Here is a 25,855-nt window from a genome sequence, read left to right as displayed (position 1 = left end):
ACAAAAATCATTCTAACAACATACAAACATCTTACTTACATCATGCTAACATCATACAAACATCATAGTAACATCCTTCTAAAATCTAACTGTGTGCCATTTCAGTATCCTGTCACGGGACATGGTGCAGGTGATAGGGGCTCCAGAATTGTTCAGTCGGGTGACGGCCAACTACGGCAGCATGATGATAGCCCGGGAAGCCCTCATCCCCCAGTACATAGCTCTCGTTCAGGCCCTGCCCATGCTGCCAGAGACTGACCGCAACCAGTACATGCCTCTGGACGTGTTCCTTCACTACGAGGCAGAGGGGTACAGGAGACTCATCGATACCATCATGCTAGACTTGAACCTTCTGCTCCATAAGGCCCGGGGTGAGATCCTGCCCTCTCCGGAGTTGAACCAGGTCATATACGCCATCAATAGGAACACGGTCCCTGCGTCGTGGTCTAGTGAGGGTTTCCAGACTGGCATGGGTCTGAATGGCTGGTTTAGAGAACTGGCTGTGAGGCTGAGGTACCTGAGGTCATATCTGCTGGAGGAGAGACCTGCCACGTATTGCCTGTCTGTGTTCCTCAGACCTGACCGCTTCCTGGAGGCCGTGAAGCAGACATATGCCAGGAAACAGTTCAAGGACATCGACTGCATAGAGTTCAAAGTGGAGGTCAGTACATGTAGCACATTTCTTGTTGTTCTGTACATCATTATTCTTGCATTTAATTGTGTGGTTCTTTTTAAAGCATTTTCCTTGCTGACAATTGTGTGGTTCTTCTTTAAAGCACTTTCCTTGCTGACAAGTTTCTGGTTCTTGTTTTAAAAAATTTCTTGTGGACAAATGTGTGGTTCTTCTCTTAAGCACTTTTCTTGCTGACAAATGTGTGGCTCTTCTTTACAGCATTTTCATGCTGACAAATGTGTGATTCTTCTGTAAAGCACTTTTCTTGCTGACAAATGTGTGGTTCTTCTTTAAAGCACTTGTTTTGCTGACAAATGCGTGGTTCATCTTTAAAGCATTTTCCTTGCTGACAATTGTGTGGTTCTTCTCTAAAGCACTTTTCTTACTGACAAATTTGTTGTTCTCCTTTAAAGCACTTTTCTTGCTGACAAATGTGTGGTTCTTCTTTTAGGAATTTTCCTTGCTGACAAATGTGTGGTTCTTCTTTAAAGCACTTTCTTTGCTGACAATTGTGTGGTTCTTCTTATAAGCACTTTCTTTGCTGACAATTGTGTGGTTCTTCTTTAAAGCACTTTCTTTGCTGACAATTGTGTGGTTCTTCTTATAAGCACTTTCCTTCCTGAAAATTGTGTAGCTCTTCTTTTTTTTTTAATCCTTGCTGACAAATGTGTGGTTCTACTTAAGAGCATTTTCCTTGCTGTCAAATGTGTGGTTCTTCTTCACAGCATTTACCTTGCTGACAATGGTGTGGTTCTACTTTAACTCTAAGCACTTTTCTTGCTGACAAATGTGTGGTTCTACTTTACAGCATTTTGCTTGCTGACAAATGTGTGGTTCCTCTTTAAAGCACTTTTCTTGCTGACAATTGTGTGGTTATTCTTTAAAGCACTTTTCTTGCTGACAATTGTGTGGTTATTCTTTAAAGCACTTTCCTTGTTGACAATTATGCGGTTCTTCTTTAAAGCATTTTCCTTGCTGACAATTGTGTGGTTCTACTTTAACCCTTTACCTCTTAGATATGTATTTTGAAGCATTTGTAGTCCCTTAGACTGTAAAATTTAGTTAAAGAGCTTTCTTACTAGATTCAAGTTTTAAATGCTTCATTTCCAACTCTTAGTTATGATGAGCAGCAAACATCATACAACCTGAACAGGCTGCTAAATACTCGCAGGCTGTTCTGGTTTTATGCTAGTTGCAAAAGCCATTTTCACTTTGCTTCTTATGGGGTAAAGGGTAAAAGCATTTTCCTTGCTGTCAAATGTTTGGTTCGTCTTTAAAGCACTTTTCTTGCTGACAAGTGTGTGGATCTTCTCTAAAGCACTTTCCTTGCTGATTTGTTGTTCTTCTTTAAAGCACATGTCTTGCTGACAATTGTGTAGTTCTTCTTTACAATATTATCTTACTGACAAGTGTGTGGTTCTTCTTTAAAGCACTTTCTTTGCTGACAAGTGTGTGGTTCTTCTTTAAAGCGCTTTTCTTGCTGACAATTGTGTGGTTCTTCTTTAAAGCACTTTTCTTGCTGACAAATTTGTTGTTCTCCTTTAAAGCACTTTTCTTGCTGACAAGTGTGTGGTTCTTCTTTAAAGCACTTTTCTTGCTGACATTTGTGTGGTTCTTCTTTAAAGCGCTTTCCTTGCTGACAATTGTGTGGTTCTTCTTTAAAGCACTTTTCTTGCTGACAAGTGTGTTGTTCTCCTTTAAAGCACTTTTCTTGCTGACAATTGTGTGGTTCTTCTTTAAAGCGCTTTTCTTGCTGACAATTGTGTGGTTTTTCTTTAAAGCACTTTTCTTGCTGACAATTGTGTTGTTCTCCTTTAAAGCACTTTTCTTGCTGACAATTGTGTGGTTCTTCTTAAAAGCACTTTTCTTGCTGACAAATTTGTTGTTCTCCTTTAAAGCACTTTTCTTGCTGACAATTGTGTGGTTCTTCTTTAAAGCACTTTTCTTGCTGACATTTGTGTGGTTCTTCTTTAAAGCGCTTTCCTCGCTGACAATTGTGTGGTTCCTCTTTAAAGCACTTTTCTTGCTGACAAGTTTGTGGTTCTTCTTTAAAGCACTTTCTTTGCTGACAAGTGTGTGGTTCTTCTTTAAAGCGCTTTTCTTGCTGACAATTGTGTGGTTCTTCTTTAAAGCACTTTTCTTGCTGACAAATTTGTTGTTCTCCTTTAAAGCACTTTTCTTGCTGACAAGTGTGTGGTTCTTCTTTAAAGCACTTTTCTTGCTGACATTTGTGTGGTTCTTCTTTAAAGCGCTTTCCTTGCTGACAATTGTGTGGTTCTTCTTTAAAGCACTTTTCTTGCTGACAAGTGTGTTGTTCTCCTTTAAAGCACTTTTCTTGCTGACAATTGTGTGGTTCTTCTTTAAAGCGCTTTTCTTGCTGACAATTGTGTGGTTTTTCTTTAAAGCACTTTTCTTGCTGACAATTGTGTTGTTCTCCTTTAAAGCACTTTTCTTGCTGACAATTGTGTGGTTCTTCTTAAAAGCACTTTTCTTGCTGACAAATTTGTTGTTCTCCTTTAAAGCACTTTTCTTGCTGACAATTGTGTGGTTCTTCTTTAAAGCACTTTTCTTGCTGACATTTGTGTGGTTCTTCTTTAAAGCGCTTTCCTCGCTGACAATTGTGTGGTTCCTCTTTAAAGCACTTTTCTTGCTGACAAGTTTGTGGTTCTTCTTTAAAGCACTTTTCTTGCTGACAAGTGTGTGGTTCTTCTTTAAAGCACTTTTCATGCTGACAATTGTGTGGTTCTTCTTTAAAGCACTTTTCTTGCTGACAAATGTGTGGTTCTTCTTTAAAGCACTTTTCTTGCTGACAAGTGTGTGGTTCTTCTTTAAAGCACTTTTCTTGCTGACAAGTGTGTGGTTCTTCTTTAAAGCGCTTTCCTTGCTGACAATTGTGTGGTTCTTCTTTACAATATTATCTTGCTGACAAGTGTGTGGTTCTTCTTTAAAGCAAATTCCTTGATGACAAGTGTGTGGTTCTTTTTTAAAGCACTTTTCTTGATGACAAGTGTGTTATTCTTCTTTAAAGCAATTTCCTTGCAGACATTTGTGTATAATCAGACAAGGCAATAAAATGTCAACCCTGATGGTCTGATATTTTTTGCAAAATGAATTTGCATTTTCTCTTCTTTTTTTCAATGTATGTAAGGAGTTATTTTAATTTTAAGCAGTGGTTATTTAAGCTTATTTTTAACAATGATAAATTATACTATAACATTGTATGATGTTTCTGCTCCATTTTTTTTTTGGGGGGGGGGGGGGGGGCAGTGGGCTGTTCTGAGTTGCCTCCCATTGACTGATGCTCTACAAGATTGCATATAATATGCCACTGTTGTTGCTGTCAATCATGCATAACATTAAAGGTTTTTCATACACTTTCTAGTATATACGCAGGAAGATTTTATTTTTGATCCCTGGCTTAGGGGAAAATATGCAATAGTGATTAACGTAAACAATATCTTTAGGAGGTTTGAGTGTGTAATTACATTGATAACATTTTTGTTGGTAAATTTGAATAAGAAAGCATTTCAGATATTAGGCAGTTATGATCATTATCTTAAATTGAACATAATGTCAATTTTGTATATTTATATATTTGGATAAAGCTCTTGTTACTATCAAATAATTATCCTGCTCACTGTGAATATATTCAGATAAGTATGGTATACATATCATTTGTATCCATCATTTGACATGAGACCAGTGATAGGTTTATGTTTATTGTTGCTTTTAGTATTAATAGTTTAAATAAGTATCAACTATTTGCTTCAGGATCTTTATTTCCATCGACAATGATCAAGATCTGAAATTAACAATGATGATAATTATATCTATAAAATGATAATTAGAGAAATGATGCTATACTATCCTGTATCTCCCCCCAAGTCTTTGGGTATGAAATGTTCATATGAAATAATATTACACTTTAACTGAAGTTGAAACAAAGACTGATAACAAAAAGTACTGGGAACATTGGAGCCCACCAGGTCTACTCCCTTATAAAGTAAGAGAAAAAAAAGAGAACTTTTTAACAACAAGAAAAGGCAAATGTCTTTGATGTGGTCAACTATATGAGTCTTTGTCAACAATCACATGACATAGTCTTTCTGCCACTCTGGGGCAGTTCTAGTTCTTCCTGATCGTCTGACTGGAAGGCACAACAGGTCCGTTGGCGGGGTTGTGCGGTTTGGTGTCTCACGACTTGGTCCTGTGTCCACGGAAACGTCTACTGGTCGACTGTCAGGACTCGGAGGCTCAGTATAGGCTAGCTGACGACGACTCTGCTGCAGGTTACCTCGGCTGGGTGTCTCACTGCTGCTTGGCGTTACCTTACTGGGTGACGCAGTAGGGTGAGGAGCAGAGTGAGTTGGGATCCCGGTGTTGGTTGCAGCCGGCGTAGATCTGGTTGCATGTGTTGGGGTCACTGCTGGTGTGATGGAGTGTCCTGTGGGATTTTCAGTTGTTGCTGCAGGTAGCCTGAGTGCTAGGTCACTATCAATGGACAGCCGTCGTGGTTGTAGTTGAACGGGGACATACTTTCGTAGGAACTTCCTATTGCGAAGGGTTACCCGTCTTGAGCCATCAAGTCGTACCACATACTGGTCAAATTGGCGAACTTCAATTACCACGCCAGTCTTGTCCCACTTGCGAGGATAGAGTCCAATCTGGTTTTGCAGGCGAACATTGTCTCCCACAGCTAGAGGTGGTAATCTCTGAGTGTGCTCTGACAGTTTTTCTGCACACCGCATGTGCCTGTTTCGCAAGGCTTCTTCACGGGCCAGTGATGTGCTTAACCAAGTTTCATGAGGTTTATACTTTCCAGGTGGAATTGGTATGAAGTCTCGAATGGGGCGGCCAAATATGCACATGGCTGGAGAGAGTTTGGTATCCCTGTCTGGTGTGTTTCTGTACTGAAGCATGGCACGCTGGAAGGCATCTGTGTTTATGTCACCAGTGGAAGTTGTGTTATCCATAAGGAGACGCTTCACTGTCTTTACACCAATTTCGGCCCTACAGTTGCTGTGTGGGAAGGCTACGGAGGATAGGCGATGGTGTACACCCCAATCACTCAGGAATTGACGTGTGGCTACAGCAGTGAATTCAGGGCCACCATCAGAGGCAAGTTCATCAGGTATTCCATATGTCACAAAGATACGTCTAAGACATGTGATCAGTCCTTGGGCTCCATTAGCTGACTGCTCTACAATTGGCCAGTTGGAATAACGGTCCACTACAACAAGGAAATGATGCCCTTGGTAGCTGAAATAGTCAGCACATAAGCACTGGAATGGATACTCTGGACTTAATGGAGGTACTGGTGGTGCGCTAGGATTTGATGGTGCACTACGGTTGCATTGTTGGCAACTGGTACGAAGAGCCGTAATGGCAGGTGTGATTCCTGGCCAAAATACTGATGTCTCTGCCCTAGCAACCATGGAGGTGACACCTTGGTGAGCTGCGTGCAAAGCCTCAAGTACTTCGTCTCTCAGTGATGGTGGTATGACAATACGGTCTTTGTATAGGATGACGCCATCGACTGTAGATAGACCTTCACGGTACTGAAAGTAGTCTCTGAGCGATTCTGGCAGCTGGTGACGGTGTTCCGGGATACCAGATTCGATGATGTCGGTCAATGCTAGCATGTCTGTATCGCTAGCTGTGGCTGTGCGAACTCTGTCCCAGGTGACTGATCGAAGGTTGAGAGCATTGAGGGATGAAACAACACCTGCAATGACGCATTCATCTATGGAGTCTTCCTGATCTTCCTGCATTCTCAAACCAGTCATGAGAGTACTGCGGCTAGCTGGACACACAGAGGTTGAATTGATATGTGTCTCATCATCTGGCAACATCAGCTTTTCTGCATCACTGATTGGATGACGTGATAGACAGTCAGTGGCGCGATGTTTGACACCTGGGATGTGGACCATACGGAACTTGTAGCGTAGCGTTTTCTCTTTCAAGTTTCTTAGACGAGTATTAGAGATGTCCTCAAGCGATCGGTCTGTGAATATCTTGAGAAGAGGCTTATGGTCAACAGCAATGATGAGGTCTGCGCAGCCTAGGACAAAGTACCTGGCCTTGTCAAGGGAATCTGCGACGGCAAGAGCTTCACCCTCAACCGGCGCATAGCGAGACTCTGCTGGATGAGTGAATCTGCTGCCAACAAGTGTGATCTTCCATCCAGATGGGCAACAGAAGGGTTCCTTCTTTGAGCATGTGCAGTGCTTTTGAAGGAGCCAGAATCCAATACCCACTTTTGACCAGTCGGTCGCCAGACATGTGGGTCTTTTGGGGTCAAAGATACGAACACCTTCTTCTATTTCGCTGGCGATCAGTAGTTTTGACTCATCGAAGACGTTCTGGAGATGTTCATTCCAGTTGAATGGAGTGCCAGGTTTCAAAAGTTCCCTAAAGGGTAGCATTCTTTCGGCCATGCTGAAAGCATATGATACCTGGTTTACTAGACCAAACCAGGAACGCACATCTGTAATGTCTTTTGGCGTGGGGAAGTTAAGGATGGCTTGTAAGTATCTCTGGCAGGGTCTTACATCGTTGCGTGTAATTTCAAATCCTGCAAATTCCACAACATCAGCTCCAAACACAAACTTTTCTGGATTCAGTGTTATGCCATTTCGACCGCAAATGTCTAGCCAGTGTACCGCTTGAAAGAAACTGTCCTCGAGATCATCAGCCCATAGCAATGCATCGTCAATACATTTGGTTTTGTGAGGGATGTCTGCAACAATCTCATCATAGCGTCGGGTGTATCCATCACCTGAAGCAATGTAGCCCTGAGGTGCAGTTTTGTAGCGATATCTTCCCCAGGGAGTGATGAATGTGGTAAGATGGCGGTCTTCCTCACACAGGGGTACACTGTGATAGCCGTTCCATGCATCGAAGACTGTTTTCTTCTTCCCATGGGGGACTGATCGTGCTTGATGAAAAGGTGATGGTGTGTGATGTGTTTCACGTGTGGCATGAGCATTAAGGGCCTGCAGATCAACAGTGCGTCTTGGCTGTCCACTTTTCTTTGCACACACAACCATTCGATGGCACCAAGTGACAGGCTCACCAATAGGGACAGGCTCAATGACGCCAAGTCGTACGTCTTGGTCAAGACCTGCCTTGACTGCATCTCGCCAGTGGATTGGAACTGGTACCGGTGTGTGGTAAGCAACTGGTTTAGCGTTGGGATCTACCAGAAGTTTCATTGGCGGACTGTCCATCAGACGAAGTGTTTGATGTTCACATGTGTTAAAGGTGCTGGCTTTGTAGAACTCAAGGAGGTACTGTTGAAGTTTGACACGATTCTCTTCTGTCGGTGAGCATGGTAATGTACTAGGTGGAGCTGGCGGAAGTTGACGGGCAGGGCATCCACATGGAGCTTTGTCCTCACCATTCAATGCTGCTGCACTGTATTGTTGTGAGGCATGGATTTCCGGAAAGTTGTCTGTGATGATACCAAGATTGATACAGGCTTCTCGACTCAGAAAAAGTTTGTCCGATGAGTCAGTAACATATGTCATCTGCCTGGTTTCAACTACTTGACCACTAGAGTCCTTGCTCGACATCCGCAGTAATAATGCACCGAGAATTTTAATGCCATCGTTGTTCGCTGTGTGCATGCGCATTGTCACAGGGATTAGGTCAGATTCACGTAACCCAAGGTGATGGACAACTTTGAGACCGGCAAGGCAGCTCTGGCATCCGGTATCAGCCATAGCCGGTATCACTGTAGCTAGAGACGGTTTAGGAAGATTGATGCCAAGTGCCAAGTAGTCCTCTGGAAGAGCCTGTATAGACACTCTTACGAATGGTTGAGGCTTAGAGCTTCTGCGAATCCAAGTGTCAGACAGGTTGTCATAGACATGATGATCAAGCGGGATGCTGTGTTTATTACTGTTCACAATGTTCACATCCTGATGGTGTATTTGAGAGGAATCTACAGTACATAATGCGTCAAACAGAGCACTTTCCTTGTCAAAGTTTTTAGGCTGAGTGTGTGAAGGGCGCCTTGGATTGTCCACACTACGGCACACACTCTCAAAGTGGTGTTCACGTCTGCATTGTGCACACCTGTGGCCATAAGCTGGGCACTGAGTCTTGCGTTCCTGTGCAGTTCTTTTCTTTCCGTGGCCACGTTTGCCACAGTAGGAGCAAGCTTCTTGGGTGTCTCTGCTGGACTGTTGCTGCTTCATGTAACTGGTGGCTGCTCCAACAGCATGGGAGTCTAAAAGTCTCGAAGCTGACCTTTTTCCTGCTTCCTTGGCTTCCACGAATTGGAACACTTCCTCTAGCGACATGTTCTGGTTTTTATCACCAAGTAGGTCAAGCTGAATGTCAGGGTCTGCAACACCTCTTGTGAGAACATCACGCATGATTGCTTCAGTGTAATTAACTTTGGCGGCACAATTGTTGCAGTCAATCACAAATTTGCAAATGTCAGCCTGTCCTCTCAGACGTGCACCAAAGTTGCGGACAGATTCATCGCGATCTTGTCTCATGTTGTGGAGTGTCACTCTTGCCACCATTGTGTTTTCTTCACGCACTGCTAGCTTACGAATTGCTGCCAATACATTGTCCACTGATTTGTCAGTTAGATTGCCACCTGTTGTTCTCGTTAGGTCTCTCCGAAGAGGTTCATCACAACATTCCAACAACTGGATCACTTTGTCTCGACCATCCAGTTTGGTGGCAGCAACATAATCATTCCAGCGTGAGAGAAAGTAGGCCCAGTCCTCGCTGGATCCAGCGGCGGTAACTGTAGGACGCTTGACTTTCTCTACTCTGGCTGTTTTGGCAGGTGCCAATGTGTGTACGGCGCTGTGGGCAGTTATGAGTGCCGCAACGATGGCCGGATCTAGATCGGCTGTTGTGTAGGCACAGTCAGGGAACGGACACTTTACTGCAGGCATGGTGTCGTCTTCACAGTCTTGATCATAAATAAGTATCAACTATTTGCTTCAGGATCTTTATTTCCATCGACAATGATCAAGATCTGAAATTAACAATGATGATAATTATATCTATAAAATGATAATTAGAGAAATGATGCTATACTATCCTGTATAGTTGAAGCTCTCTTGATTCTTTCTTAGATTTCCTCAAGTTAATAATCGCTTTTTTACTGTCACCTTTATTAGAGCTAACCACATTTTATACCTATAAAGTGTTTGATTGATTATTATTGTGCAGATAAAAAAAACTCTTTTAATGATAACAACATGCTTTTTATGAACCTGGATTGCACTTTGGCCATTTTAACAACTATTATGTTTTTATAAATATTAATTAGAACTATTGTTCATATTCTGCTGCATTTAAACAATAGTTTTGAGTAAAAACAGATACATTAAACAAAACAAATCAATACTTCAAATTACATTTTGCATCAATCTTTAGTCATATTCTTCTATTATGCAGAAATAATAATTTAAGTAGAGCACTCTACTTTGAAATTCATGGATGCAATATAGATCTTAGCAAATTGGAAGAGTGGCAATTAAGCCACTTTATGGGTTCTACTTTGCTTGCATTCTGATGGACTGAATGACTGATGTTCAACTGTTCAGGAGACAATCAGCTGGATTATGGTTGATGGTATTAACAGGTAGATAAGCAAGGGCTTCTCTCAGAACTTAATGAAGCCTTTCCACAGAATTTCCCTCCAGGAATGCAGGCAATTTTATCTTTCTGTAATTCTTTCCTTTAAGCAATTACCTGCAAATGATGTACACTAGGCCAAGCAATGCACACTCCTGGTCTTCAGGATACACAAAACAACAACAGGATAGGCTTCAATACTGCTCTTGAGATTTGATCTTGATTCTGAACATTGTTTTTAGAGCCTTTTCGGATCAAGGCCATTCTTTTATAAATTGATGTCATATATCTTATAAGAACAGTTTATGCTTAATGTTTTAGAGTTATGTCAGGATCTGCCCAACAGATAGGGTTATTAATGTCATGGAATACCATCAATTGAGCTAGTCTAACCTTATTGTCATCTATATAGAAAAATTTCTGGTGGTGACAACTAAGATATCCTGAGTTTTTGTTGTTCCAGTTGATTGCTGTAAAAACAAATACAGGCACGTTTGCGCAGGCTGGTCATGAGCTAGGCTGTCCACACATGGCATAAGATCCATTTTCGCATGATGCAGCTCCATTGTTATGCTAAATCATGCACTTCCCTTCACAGCTAGTGTCAAAATGGTATATAAATGAACAGTGTCATAGAACGGTTACTGTTCCTGGAAGCCACATTGCTATCAGTGTTGCCTAAGTTACCTGTGTAGATTCTCCCTTTCATCTTGCAGCCTGCTACTTACATCAGTGTCACATGCTCTCATCTACACATATCTCCCTGTTGCCGACTTGCTCCTTCAATCATTCCCAGGGCAAAAACATCCAGTGGATACCTGTTTTACACTTCATACGTAATAAATAATTAGATGAGAAACATTTTTCTGCAGATTATCAACCGCCAGATAACCTGTATTACCAAGAACACCATAAAACACATACTTTTCAGCACAAGGTCAGAATGTGTGGCTGTGAGGACATTAGAAATTGTGTCATTTTAGTTCAAATTGAGGAATCATTGTTCTTACATATTCATTATATAGTAAGTGATGGTAATAAGCCAGAGATTGATTTGTATCAATTTCAAGAGGTTCCTGCTAAAATATTGTAAATCATATCAAGTTGCATGATTCTTAAATAAACCTGAGAAAAACTGAAGCTTGTATAAGACATTTACTATATGGTATTTTTGACAAGAACCAAATCAAACCATGAAGATGCTTTTATGGACACTTAGACAATTTTCCAATCTTTTTGCGTCTCCTGGCTTTATTTTTTGCTATCAGAATTATATAATCCTTCTTTAACTTGCAAATGATTGTGTACCAATATATGCTATTAACAAACATCAACATTTAGTTTCACATTTCAAACAGCAACTGTAAGAATATAAAATATGAATAGCTGTTAGTGCTTTATTTTGTTCCAGATTTTCATAATTATAAACTTGGGTAATTGAATTCTATGTGTGCACTTACAGTGCAGAGCAATATGAGAAATCCCATCATTTCACACAATCAACCTTTGTCTGATTTTATTAGCTCACCTGGTGAAAATTAAGAACTTAATTATGGTAGTATAGTTTTAAATTATTCATTTATTTCTCGAAATCAGCAAGTCCACAAAGTTAATAGTTTGTTAAAAAATGGGAAATCAAGAATATGATGAACTTTAAATTCTGTGAGATTAAAAAATAAGCCACATCATGTGGAAATTGGTCTTTGTTCCTATACTGCCAGCATAGCTGTATATCCTTTGCACACCTGTAACGTATTAGAACATACACGTTTTTTCTCTCCTCAAAACCGGGGCGATTTTTGCAGTGAACGACTACAACGTTATAGAACGCATACAAGTTTCGTTGTTTCAAAACCTGACCCCTATTAAGCGTAGGAACCCTGACACTTTTTTTCTTGAAAAATACAAGTATCAATGTTTGTAAATGAAGCTGAAACTTAATCAAAGACAAAAAAATAAAATAAGACTGCGAAATTCGAATGTTCAATATACAGTCTGTTGACTATAAACTTGTCAAATTTAGTTTCGACCATTTATGGTTAGTAATTGAGAGTTAAAATCAATTAATATTTAAATGCTCAAAATTCATCTTAAGAAAGCAAATAAGTGGTATTTTGAAAACAATGATTTTCTGTCATGTTTGTATAAACTTAAGAAAGTTCTGCATTTCGAATGTTTATATGACAACGTTTTGGCAAAAAAGATCAACTCATACAACGGATCATGTGTAATATTGTTTATTGATCTGTATTGATTTTTTAAAAAATACGTTTTTATACACTACAGAGGTTTATTTGCTATTGACAAAGTTTGTAAAAAATACGTTACAGTTCTTCGTAGTATTCTCATGCACTTTATTTTTCAGTTGTATAAAAGCGTAAAAATACGGTAGAAACCGCTATGGGGCAACCCTTTCTAAAACAAATTGTAACGTTTTTAAGCAGATAATTGTATGACGATAAACAACTGTGATGGGTAAAAACGTATTTTATGCCCAATTTTCATTGTGAACTGTAAAATGTATTTTTTTTTTAAACTCGAAAATCCGTTGCAGTATTTAAAATTGTGAAAAACGTGCACGTTTTACAACATTGTAGGTGTTACCTTTAAAAAAAGCCCCGGTTCTGAGAAAAAAATTTGTATACATTTCAATGCGCTACAGCGTTTTGCTGCAAAAATAGACCAGGTGCCTAAAGGATATAACAAACCAGCCTGCACCATTGCTCAATCTGGTCAGGACCTACGCTGTCTGCTATGAATTCACTTGGGTTTCGTGGTCTCATTAGGGGACAAAATAGCCCCAGAACAGATTGCGCAGGCTGGGCTAGAGATATGCTTGTAGCATATGGCAAAAGACCCTTTTTTGTATGAGGCGGGTCAAACTATAATGACTATCAAAGGCTGAAAATATCATTCTTAAGTTTCATATTTATAATATTGTATTTTCCTGTAAATCAAAGGCATTACCTATTTTATAATGCAAAAGCTAAAGCAGGTATAGTTGTGAACATAATAATGAATTGTCAAAATCAAGGTTAAATGTTGCAGCTAAGCTGGTAAATGCTTGTGCAGCATGGTTTTGCTGTTGTTCTCTCAGAGCTGTTTCCCTGCTGAGTCAGACAGGTGGTTTGAGCATTTATTACTAGCACTGTCATGGAATTGTTTACATCAGAAACATTGTTATTTGGCGCAGACATATTTATCTGATGACTAGTAATATTTTTCTCATTATGTAATCCTGTCTTCATACTTGATAAATTTGTTGTTGTGCTTGTTTTTGTTTTTTGGGATTCTTTATAATATCAAGTTAATTAAGTTACATCTCTTACATAGAGCATTCAGAAATAAACATTCTTGTTGATTGGATATATAACTTGTTTTATTTCTTGTATTAATGCCCTACCTGTTTATATACCTGCAATTTGGAGATTCTGCACGTCATTTCATTTTGTTCCTACGTCAAGAATTCTGATTGCTATGGAACAAATACACTAGAAATATTGCTGAAAATGATGGATCCTGCAATTACTTTAAAAGTTCTTCATATTTTTTCATGAAACTTTATATAAGGATAGATGGCAATATGTAGATTATGCACGTCATTTCATTTTGTTCCTACGTCAAGAATTCTGGTTGCTATGGCAACAAATAAACTACAAAAATTGCTGAAAATGGTGGATCCTGCGTAGGTAGGGGACTTTTATTGCTTGACAATAATCTTGTTTTAGCTGTGTTCTGGGGAGGCTGGGCTGAATACATTTGTGTCAAGTGTCAATGCAGTCTGCTTAGGCTTATCAGGGACAACTTACCCCTTTTATGGAATCTTTTGTTGAAAGGAAGCCTCTTCGAACCAAAAATCTAGTTGGGTCAGAAAGGTTCATCCCTTAAAAGCATGCTAGGATGTCAGTTCTTTTCCTTGTTTGACCTGAACATAAAGAAAGCTATAATATTTTGTAAGATTCTGGGGGCATAGAAACATATTTACACAATTTGTCAAGCTCAATTGCTGAGGTATAAGTTTACATGTTACATTTTAGATAATCTTCTAACTTGTAAGACTGTTCGATCTGAGAACAGGGCACATTGAAACTCCAATAGAGTAGCATTGTAACCTTTACCTTGTCTCGCATACATGTTTTGGCACCATGGAAGTTACTTACTAAGATCTGTAATAGATTGCACGATTGCACTTCATTCTTGAGAAGGAAGGGATAATCAGTCTGGACAGTAGTGGCTCTCTCACATGTATTTACAATCTCCCTGGCTCAGTTGTCTGCTATTGTCTGACAATCCCACCACATTCCTTTGTGCTATCCAGTCAGTTATGGTCATCTTTTAAATCTTTCAGGATCTTTAGATCCCCCTCTAAAGACACCAAGCACTGGCTCTACCCAGGAAACAGACGCGAGAGTGTTTCAATAAGCCTCTAGGCTTTCAATGCAATAGAGCTAAAATAAATAGTTTTAACCCTTCATACCATAAGAAGCAAAGTGAAAATGGCTTTTGCAAACAGCATAAAACCAGAACTGCCTGCGAGTAACTCGCAGTCCGTTCAGGTTTTATGCTGTTTGCTGCTCATCAGTATCTAAGGGTTGGAAGTGAAACCTTTAAAAGTTGCATTTAGTAAGAAAGTCCTTTAATAAAATTAAACTTTTTAAGGGACTACAAAAATTACGTATCTAAGTGGTAAAGGGTTAACCTAACTAGTTCATGAACTCAGGTCTAATTGTTAAACCGTTGTATCTGCTAACCTTTCCTCTATGAGATACATTAGATCAGCTCTCACCTGATTGCCATGCCATGTACTTGTCCTTGGGCCAGTAAATCATAATATAATGAGTGATTAGTACAATCTGTTGTGGATAATAATGAGGCAGTAATGAAGCCATCGGTTATCTGCTGTTATTGTTGGCATTTAGAGTATCCACTGTGAAAACTTTGCATACTTAATTAGTGATTATTAATAGCTGGTAATATTCAATGCTGTTAAAAATGTTTTAATAACTGCAATTTAATTGATATTATTTGGATACATTATTTTTCCTGCTCTATGACTTTTCATGGCACAAATTATTTAACCCTGTAAGACTCAGATACGTATTTTGACGCATCTGTAGTCCCTAAAAAAATATTTGATTTAAGACCATTCTTACTAGATTCAAGTTTTTAACCAGGTTTTCCGAAGGAGAAAACTGGTTAAGGAGATTGGTGAATGTCTGCGGGCGGGTGGAACAAGCTTGTCCGGGTAATAACTTTGTCGTTCATTTTGAGATTTTAAAATCATTTGGCACATTTGTTCACCATCATTAGCTGGTGTGTAGCGCGAAAGAATTACGTCGATATCTCCGAGGTCAAGGTCACACTTTGAGTTCAAAGGTCAAAAATGGCAATAATTGAGCTTGTCCCGGCCATAACTATGTCATTCATTGTGAGATTTTTAAATCATTTGGCACATTTGTTCAACATCATTGGACGGTGTGTCGCACGAAAGAATAACGTCAATATCTCGAAGGTCAAGGTCGCCACAACTAAAAATAGATTTCTTTTTAAACAAAGGGGGTTTATTATAAACAATCAGTTCATTTTGAGTTGTCTCCCTTTATCAGACTTTTTTTTTCAAATTAAAAACCTGGTTTTGTGACAATTTTGTCCGGTGTATCACGATTGCGATAAGATAGCGACTCGTAAGTAGCAACGGCTACGATAATCGAGCAAAGTTATGCGAAAATGTTACGGCGCTATAGAAAGGCGGCTGTAGCTTCGTCAATATTGATCCGATTTTTAGAAAATAAAGTTTCTTAGAAACATGAGTAATTATGCTTATATAAAATCTCGATTTTATTTACCTACAATTAGAATTCATAATGCCGCGATCGTTGAAGGAATAGCGCTATAAGAATTTCCAAATCGCGGCGAGAATGGCCGTTGAACATTTTATTTGAAAGGCTTTTTCTAATAAAATATTCTTGTAAACATTTTTTTTTCAAGCATTTAAAACCTTAGTAATACTTTTATTTCAAAACGGATAGATAAATGTGAACGCATAGATCTAGGTCTCTGATAAAAACAACATTAAAGTATAATAAATGCTATGATCATGCGATCCAAAAACGGTTTCGGTTAGATTTTTTTCAACATTGATTCTGTAGATTTTTTTCATTTTTTTTAATTCTCTATTTTTTAATTAGATCTTATTCATGAATTATAGGTTATTAAAGTTTTGTGTGTAATCCAGTTTTTTTCTATAGGTAATTAATAAAAGCTTTAAGTGTCATGGACTAGATTTCGCAAAAAGAAAAAAACAAACATTTCACGCGCGTGTTAATTGTCGGATCAATTAGCGAACTGAAGATGTTTTGTTTGTTTTTTCTTTAATCTTGAGAATTTTAAAAGAAGGGATCCTCACTCTAAATATCAGTTTGCGTTGTTGATTGATTTGAATTTTGTGATCATCGGCCGCGGCCGGCGAATTCATTCTTTATATGTCATTGTGATGCCCAATTAAGATAAGTCTTTGTTGTGAATGTTTATGATTTTAATATACTTGTTTGTAATAGTTCGTTATAAACACGGCGAAACGCTGTATAAAACTGAACTGATTAAATAAAAGATTATTGTTTGTGCTTTGTTTGTATATTAACTTGCATGTGTCACATTGACATGAAAACTGGTAATACTTATAGAAGAAGATATGTAATGCAAATTAAAATCCATACTTTCATCTATTTTTTTTTTTTCATACCAAAATAAACATATTACCCAGAATAAAAATCTTATTTCTTCAATGTGAAGTGAAAAATGACAAAGTTTTTCACAATGAGCCAAAGAACGTTTGACGACAGGTGGGTACAATAAGGTAAAATAGCTTAAAATTGTACCAACTTTGTACAAGGCCAAAATCCTTTAAAATGAACATTTTCTTCAAGTTTAGTTAATTCTTACCTAGATTAACATATCACCAAGCATAAAAATCTGACTTAATCTATTTGGGATGAAAAATGAAAAAGTTTATCCAAAAGAACCAAAACACGTTTGACAGCAATTGTGTACAACAGAAGAAAAGACATTAGAATTGTACTGACATTGTATAAGGCCAAATCCTTTATATTGAATATTTTTTTCTAGGTTTTTTAAATCTTTACTTAGATTAACATCTCGCCTAGCATTAAAATCTTACATCAACGATATGGGATGAGAAATAGAAAAGTTTTTCAAAAAGAAACAAACCACTTTGGCGACAGGTGTGAAAAATGATTGAATGAAATAACAGTATAAAATTGTACAAATTGTACAAAGGCAAAATCCTTTAAAATGCCTTATTTTCGTCTACTTTTTATCAATCATACCTAGATTAACATCTCACCTAACTTAACAGTCTTACTTTATCAATCTTTGATGAGAAATGAAGAAGTTTTTTTTTTAAATCTTTGGGCCATTCAATTTTTCAGAAATTATTGAAAATGAACGAATCCAGTGTTCTTTTTCAAATTCCGATAAATTAATAATAAATTAGAATAATAACTACCAAAACCTGAAGCATTATAAACAAAGAAAATAAAAACTTATTTTATTTACACAAAAAATATTCAATATGTCAAATATTAACGATTAATTACGAAGAATAATTGATTGCTTTATAACAAAATGGCCGACAGTAGCTGGAACAGGGAAGAATTTACAGGTACACCGGCATCTCCAAAATCAATGTCACGTGACTCGCGTCCGCCGTTAGATTTTATCGCATATCGCTATCGCGAAGACGAGAGTTTCCAATCTGTGTAATCTATAGGTCTTTGCTTTTAATTAGTGGGGAAAGGGTTAAAGGGGCCTTTTTACCTTTTTTTAAATTGACAATTTTTTTTTTTAATGTTTCAGATTCGCAAATTTTCGCTTTAGTCGTGATATTTGTGAGGAAACAGTAATACTGAATATTTCTTTTATACCTAATGCTAAAATATGACATTTCTGCAGTGAAATAACAGCAGTAATTGTTCTTTTCACGAGTGAAAAGAACAAATTTTCGGAACTACTTTTTCTACTACTTTTACATTTGCGTATTCCTACGACATCACGGACATGTACTGTTTAGTTAATGTTGTTACAAGTTAGTATTATTGTAGCATTATTTTATGCTTAACTTTGTTTGGTTATTTTAGTAACAGCAATAAAATGTTAAAACCTTTCAGCTTTGTTTACTCGTAGACGATCAACTATTGGACTTTTTTCTTTCGGCGGAGGAATGATGCAAACACTTATGACGTCATTTTGTGTATTAAACTGTATTGAGGCACGCCACGGGAGAGGGTTATTTTTCAGCGAAAGGGAAATTATTATTAATTATTTTCTTGAAAAAGAGGCATAAAAGAAACAGAAAATTTGTTCATGTCAGTGTAAGATCGTTTGTTATTTCACTCGTGATCATAGAAAAATAACATTTTCACTCGTGGCGAAAATATATTTTCTATGATCACTCGTGAAATAACAAACGATCTTACACTGACATGAACAAATATCCTCTATTTACCATGCTCGAAAATATCCATTATATGCATCTTTTGATGATTTAAAAACCTTAAAATAATTAAGCGTTGAAACGCGAAATGATTGAATAATTTGGAGAGTTTTGTTGTTTTTGTTAGATTTTTGTAATACTACAATAGCTTATATAAAGTATAAAATACATCATTCATTGTGTGAGTACAGATGGCCGATGGTCTAAGCGATATATTTTTACTCCTGGGGTCAGTGGTTCGAGCCCAGTTGAGGGTAACTTTTTTTATTTAATTTTATTCTTGTTTTTAACTGGAGCTTTTTAGATCCAATGTTTACATTTATCAATATAAAGCATTTAATGACAAACTTCAATACATGCCAAAATCTGTGAAAAGGCCCCTTCAATTTGGAAATTTATTTTGTAATTGCAATTTTTAAGTTCCTACATTTTTATGCTTTAATATGTAATAATGTTCAAGATAATAACTCAGATAAATCAAACATTTAAATACATAAATTGTATTCCAAAATAAAGAAAACAAAGATTAAAATAATATAATTACAGCTGTGAAGTGAAAGCAAATAAGCATTTGATGGACCTGTATTAGATCAAAGAATAAATGGATACCCATGTGTCAATACACAGATAACACCATTGACCTGATAGTGTACTGATGAAGGCACATGTTAGCAAGCTTTAATCTGATCATTTACTGGTCATCACTGATGAGAGAACAGATGGATGGGTGTATTCAGCACTCAGTGATCTGATATTCCTATAGTTGGGCTGGAGATGTCCTGACAACATTGTACTGAATTGACTTTACCTACCATCATAGGCTCAGACCCATATTACGTATTTTTACGCATTTGTAGTCCCTCATAAAATTAATTTAATTAAAGACCTTTCTTACTAGATTAAAGTTTTAAAGGCTTTATTTCCAACCCTTAGATACTGATGATCAGCAAACAGCATAAAACCTGAACAGACTGCGAGTAACTCACAGGCTGTTCTGGTATTATTATGTTTGCACATAGCCATTTTCACTTTGCTTCTGAATGGGAAATGGTTAATATATGAGCTGTGGGATAATAGGGCTTAATTAGAAAAAGAATAAGAGACGCCAATCTTTTAAATGACAGAGTTATTTCAGCAATGCTTTATATGCAATTTAACCTTGTATCAATTATTTGTGTTAGTAATTAAACTAGATACCTGCATATATAAATCATCATTAAGATTAATCTTTATCACAAAACTGTGTATTTATATTATTTTGTGTAATTCCCTAAGAAATGAAAATATATTCACTCATACATCAACACTGTTTAATTATAGAGTGAACATATTTTTTTTAAACACAATCACATATAATTAAATGTCATGGAAATGTTTCTATAATACTAAAATAGAGATCAAATATAACAAATAATATATATAATATATGATATAATATATATAATATAATATAACAAACATACAAGCACAACAAGAAAAAGTTTTGTAGGCGATCCCCGATATTGTGTCCATTCTAAGATTTATGCCTTGTGCCAAAATAACATAATACAATGTTTTAATGAATTTTCATTATGTATTAATTATTTAAAAAAAAACAGCATGATTAAATTAATAATGAATATACCAAATAGGATGCTTTTGAAAACTGATTCACTTGACATGCACAATTAGAAAATTTCTTTTTTTACCAGATTCTGTAATATAGGAGATAATTAATCATTGGAGCTGAATGTTTGATCTTCCAATATGTTGAATGTGTTGATGTCATAATGTAAAAACTTCAAAACCATATCATGTATTTGTCTCATAAATCAATTTCAAAACCATTAAGTGTATTTGTCTCATTAATGAATTTCAGTTTTCAGACTGGTATTTACCCAAAATTAGGTGAACTGTGTGCTTAGGCTTATAAATTGGTAGCATTTGACATCCATTTATTTAGACAGACACCCAATAAATAAACTTATGTGTTGTAATGGATGGGGAAATCATTAGCAGAGATTAGCACCCTCCTCCTTTGCCTCATTACTGGCACGGGTCCTAGTGAAGTGTTAAACCTGATGTTCCCTTTTAAACATTTGTCTTACCTTTGAAATCTGATAGTCTGTTGCCCCATTACTGACTTTCATCATATTTTAAGGCATTACCATTTTAATACTTCCCTCAAGAATGATTTGCTTTGTTGAAATGTGGATTTGTTAAGCTTGTATTTAAAAAGAACCTAAATTGATTAAGAAATGTAGTTATTTGTTGAGAGTTTTATTGCTTGTCTACCTCATGTATGATTTCCTGTTTTTGTGGAGCCTTGTTAGATAAAGATAAGATTTTGATGCCTTGATGAAAGTTGCCTGATTGACATGTTTTACATTCTCTGTTCATTATGGTGTACAGGCATTCTAGTAAAAAAAAAATTTTAATGCTGTAATAAATGTATTGTTGAAAATAATTCAATTAAATGAATAAATAGTACAAAAAATTGAATAAGTGAAGACAACAATTTGTTTTGATGAGTGTTCCTTCAATGTTTTATCAAATCATAATTCTGTGATTGTTGTTAGTACAGTAATGTGATTGTTGTTAGTACAGTAATGTGATTGTTGTTAGTACAGTAATGTTGCTTCCCATTTATTTAAACCAATCAAACTCTGGTTCCTGGATAACTCTCAGTTGTGCATGTTGAAGATCTATGCTATGCAAATAGGAAAGTAATATTTGTCCTGTAATTATGCCCCCCTTCGAAGAAGAGGGGGTACATTGCTTTGCACATGTCTGTCGGTCGGTCGGTCCGTCCACCAGGTGGTTTCCGGATGATAACTCAAGAATGCTAAGGCCTAGGATCATGAAACTTCATAGGTACATTGATCATGACTCGCAGATGACCCCTATTGATTTTGAGGTCACTAGGTCAAAGGTCAAGGTCACGGTGACCCGAAATAGTAAAATGGTTTCCGAATGATAATTCAAGAACGCTTATGCCTAGGATCATGAAACTTGATAGGTACATTGATCATGACTCGCAGATGACCCCTATTGATTTTGAGGTCACTAGGTCAAAGGTCAAGGTGACCCGAAATAATAAAATGGTTTTCTGATGATAACTCAAAAACGCTTATGCCTAGGATCATAAAACTTTATAGGTAGATTGATCATGACTCGCAGATGACCCCTATTGATTTTCAGGTCACTAGGTCAAAGGTCAAGGTCACGGTGACCCGAAATAGTAAAATGGTTTCCGGATGATAACTCAAGAACGCTTATGCCTAGGATCATGAAACTTGATAGGTAGATTGACCATGACTCGCAGATGACCCCTATTGATTTTCAGGTCATTAGGTCAAAGGTCAAGGTCACCCGAAATAGTAAAATGGTTTCTGGATGATAACTCAAGAACCCTTATGCCTAGGATCATGAAACTTGATAGGTAGATTGATCATGACTCGCAGATGACCCCTATTGATTTTCAGGTCACAAGGTCAAAGGTGAAGATCACTGTGACCCGAAATAGTAAAATGGTTTCCGGATGATAACTCAAGAACGCTTATGCCTAGGATCATGAAACTTGATAGGTAGTTTGAATAATCAGCGCTTCCGTTAGCTTTTAAAAGTTGGAAGTCCTGACTTCCAAGCCCTGAAGTTTGGACGTCCCAGACATAAATTTTGAAGTCCCACTTTTATTTTAGAATTTTAATATACGTACATGTTCCAACTCTATCCATTACCCGATAATCCAGTAGTATTACGATTTCTATTTTCAAAACCAAAATACGAACAATATTGACGTCCTCTACCATCCGCCATTGTACGCAAGTTGAATTGTGGGATGGGTGAATTCCCATTGAACATGCGTTAATCACGTGACGCGATTTGAGAGCATAGAGCACTGTTCGTATTTTGTAATTATGACAAATCAACTACTGAATTTAAAATGTAACATGTAAATAATAATCGACGAAAAATACTTTATCCAAAAACGACTGTCCAAAAAAATGAACGTGTTTTGCACATGAAATAATATGTGCATATCGTTTGACTGCAGAAAATGAAAACCAATTACTCATTAAATACGTCATCAATAATTAATTTGGTTAACATTTTGCTTTACAAAATGCTTTTGCTTTACTTTACTTTGCTAATCGACACTTAAAATATTTGAAGATGGCGGACATATGACTTAAAAGATTTTTGGAAACTAGCGAAGATATTTCGTCAATTGCAGTCCATGTCCGTACCATCTGCTAACAAATCGGAAATAAATAAATAAATAAAATACTGGAGAAAATCGGTACCAAACGAACATTTCCGAAATGCCGAATTCGTTCTCAAATGATCGCGCATGCGAACAAATTTTTGTGAATTGATAATTTGTCGGTTTATTTCCAAACTGTCTTTTCAGATTTTTGCTATCTTCAGAGCCGAGATTTCATCGCATTGGCGATCAGGCGATGGGTTAATTTTGCAGACTGCTTATTTTCAAATGTGTATAATCAAAGTATTATCCGAAAAATTCAGGATTTTACTATTCACGGAAAGTTACGAAAATTCTAACAACAAATAAACATTTCTCATGTATTTCGTGTACAGATGAAAATCATGCAAAAATTAGACTTAATGAACAAAGTCACGTCATTCTTCCGCGGGGAAAGCGTGGATTCAAATATTTGATTGCTGAATAAAAACTTCGTAACGCAGAGGTCGCTAATATTGCTAATATTATTGTATGCAGCTTCACGTGGGGTCGGCGTGTATTCGATTGCCTGAGCACTGATTGGCTGATGCGCTTACCAAGAAGACTTTGATTGACAGCTGGAAAAATCAATATTGGCCACTCGCTGAGAAATTCATTGAAAACAGTAGCTCTTGGGCGGAGTTAACGGTCTTAATAACCCCATTTACTGTTGACATTTGAAGGTGTTGTGTATTAGAAAATAGCGTACATGCGGATTATGGGACGTCCAAGGGACTTCCACCATTTGCATAATGGACGTACGACTGCCGATTTCGGGCGTAATTTACGCCCGGACGTCCACTAACGGAAGCGCTGCAGTTTGATCATGACTGGCAGATGACCCCTATTGATTTTGAGGTCACAAGGTCAAAGGTCAAGGTCACTGACCCGAAATAGTAAAATGGTTTTCTGATGATAACTCAAGAATGCTTATGCCTAGGATCATGAAACTTCATAGGTACATTGATCATGACTGGCAGATCACCCCTATTGATTTTCAGGTCAAAGGTCAAGGTCACGGTGACCCGAAATAGTAAAATGGTTTCTGGATGATAACTCAAGAAAGCTTATGGCTAGGATCATGAAACTTCATAGGTACATTGATCATGACTCGCAGATGACCCCTATTGATTTTCAGGTCACTAGGTCAAAGGTCAAGGTCACAGTGACAAAAACATATTTACAAAATGGCTGTTACTACAACTGAGAGCCCATATGGGGGGGCATGCATGTTTTACAAACAGCCCTTGTTTCTAAAGTTTAGCTGCTGTGAGTAGATAAGATGCTTTGAAATTATTGGCCTTGTTAAATACAATGATATTCAAAGTTTACCCGAACATATTGTGGATGCAGAAAAGCTGAATAGTTTCAAATAACGCTTGGATAAACACTAGCAAGAAAATGGGTTGTATCAGTACTAAATGAAAATTGTGCTGTTAAGCATCTTAACAGTAAACTATAAGAATATTCTATAAAATACACGGGACCCATACCAAGCTGGTCTAACACTAAGTCCACATTACTTAGAGGGCTAAAAAAAAGGACGTTGTCCTTACATACAAGCCTGAAAACCATCCTACAGGTATCATTATTGGAACATGATGTGGCATACAGTTTGTAGAGTGGGCAGTTCTGTACATCAACAGGCTGTGTAGGTATTTATTGTCAGGAATTGTTTAGAAGGTTCAGTGACTCATGAGTGAAAACCCAGTGTTAATTGTACAGGTAATAAATGCCTTCACTGAGGCATTTTCTATGGGGGAGGAGGGGGCTAATATTGTATTGTGATCTTGAAGAAACATTATAGCTGCCTATAACAGCACTGTTTATTGTGGTTCTGTACCAAGAATGTTGGGCCTTAATGGGCTGTTAATGGGCCTGGCATTTCCGTTCTTATCCATCATATTTTCTGGTTCACAAACATGGTTTACAATGCCTGTTGTCCATAAAGTCAAGTATTTTTGCATGCCCATGATCAGTGTTGTTTCACAAAAGCCCATTGATTCCAATTTAACCATATTTCTTCTTTCTCTTTTCTCATTGTTAGACAGTAATTTGTACAATAAAACTAAGCATAAACCCTGCATAGGTACCAATTAAGTATAACATGTTAATATCTTGTCTTTTGGAAATAAATGTATCATGTATCTCGTACATCTTTAAAGTTCAAGATAATATAATTTATGAATTGTTGGCCCACATTGTTATTAACATATAACATCAACAATTATTCTAGACATGAAAAGTTATGATCAATATAGTTACAAATAACATCAATTATGCTTTTAACGAAAATTCATGATTGAAGCATACTATGAAATGCCAAACAGGTGGCACCCTTTCTCTAAGACTAATTAGGAGCCATTAGATTATACAATGTGCTAATAATAAATTAAAACAAAAGGAATATAATACAGAACGTTTTCCTTTTTTCCAGCACTTTTACTTCTTTTGGGTAGTCCTTGCAGTTGGGGGGGGGGGGGGGTTAAAGTGAGCCTATAATAACACCAGTGGGAGGTTCACATCAGCTGCGATTGAGTCCTCAATCACTCCTAACACTGGAATGTACTTTGATGTCAAAATGCTCCCCTAATGCCTGGAATCAATAACAAAATTCAGTTTCAAGTATCAAAACATCAACATTATGGCCATGTTCTATGTTGAACAGAAATTAGTGTTGTATTGCTTTGAAAGCCTTCTTAGAACATGTTTTCAATTATTGTCAGTCAATAATTTTTATGTCCCCAACCACTATAGTGGGGGACATATTGTTTTTGCCCTGTCTGTTTGTTTGTTTGTGTGTTTGCTCCAACTTTAACATTTTGCAATAACTTTTGCA

The 25,855-nt window shown here is 37.3% G+C and overlaps 1 protein-coding gene across 2 annotated transcripts in view; it reads left to right on the top strand.

Annotated features, from left to right (window-relative positions):
• LOC127855398 (dynein heavy chain domain-containing protein 1-like) overlaps nt 1-25,855 on the top strand; it is a 269,484-nt gene that overhangs the window by 240,533 nt on the left and 3,096 nt on the right. For both annotated transcript variants that reach the window (XM_052390924.1, XM_052390922.1), the window contains one exon: nt 106-661. In XM_052390924.1, coding sequence (XP_052246884.1) covers nt 106-661 — 556 coding nt within the window. The remainder of the gene's footprint in view (nt 1-105; nt 662-25,855) is intronic.

Source organism: Dreissena polymorpha, chromosome 13, assembly GCF_020536995.1.
Source record: "Dreissena polymorpha isolate Duluth1 chromosome 13, UMN_Dpol_1.0, whole genome shotgun sequence".
Classification (NCBI taxonomy): Eukaryota; Metazoa; Mollusca; class Bivalvia; order Myida; family Dreissenidae; genus Dreissena; species Dreissena polymorpha.
This window is presented reverse-complemented; position numbering and strand designations above follow the sequence as displayed.